The sequence below is a fragment of the Etheostoma cragini genome, unplaced genomic scaffold (genome assembly GCF_013103735.1).
Source record: "Etheostoma cragini isolate CJK2018 unplaced genomic scaffold, CSU_Ecrag_1.0 ScbMSFa_350, whole genome shotgun sequence".
In the NCBI taxonomy this organism is placed as follows: domain Eukaryota; kingdom Metazoa; phylum Chordata; class Actinopteri; order Perciformes; family Percidae; genus Etheostoma; species Etheostoma cragini.
The window spans coordinates 111-764 of NW_023267775.1; the positions used below are offsets into that span (position 1 = coordinate 111).

Genomic DNA, 654 nt, shown 5'->3' on the forward strand with positions numbered 1-654 from the left:
TACTACACACTCTGCATACTACATACTCTACATACTCTGCATACTCTGCATACTACATACTCTGCATACTACAAACTCTACATACTACATACTCTGCATAATACAAACTCTACACACTACATACTCCACATACTACACACTCTGCATACTACACACTCTGCATACTCCACATACTACAAACTCTACATACTCCACATACTACATACTCTGCATAATACAAACTCTACACACTACATACTCCACATACTACAAACTCTGCATACTATATACTCCTCGTCCCTCCCCAGGTGTCGGCCTACATGTTGGAGCTGTACAACGACCAGCTGCAGGACCTCCTGGCGCCGCCGGCTGCAGACGGCGCGGGGGGGGGGCGGCGGGTGGAGATCAAGAGGACCAGGAGGGGGGTCGTGTTTGCTCAGGGCGCCGAGACCAGAGAGGCCTCCAGCGCCCAGGAGCTGTACGCCTTGTTCCAGCAGGCCAGCGCCCAGCGCCACATCTCCGCCACCAGTGAGTCTCCAGGCCGTGCCGTACCGTGCCGTACCGTGCCGTACCGTGCCGTGCCATGTGTGTGGCTGTTATATAAGGGGACCAGATTTCTCAGACAAAATCTGGGGACCTTTTCAGCTCAGAAGCGTGTACCTTGTCCTCTGCCCC

General features: G+C 53.4%; 1 protein-coding gene across 1 annotated transcript in view; it reads left to right on the forward strand.

Annotated features, from left to right (window-relative positions):
* Window positions 1–287: 287 nt before the first annotated feature.
* LOC117940852 (kinesin-like protein KIN-14E) overlaps window positions 288–654 on the forward strand; it is a gene marked incomplete at its 5' end in the record, with an annotated part of 2,470 nt that continues 2,103 nt past the window's right edge. Inside the window, one exon of the mRNA XM_034865980.1 lies at window positions 288–507. Coding sequence (XP_034721871.1) covers window positions 288–507 — 220 coding nt within the window. The remainder of the gene's footprint in view (window positions 508–654) is intronic.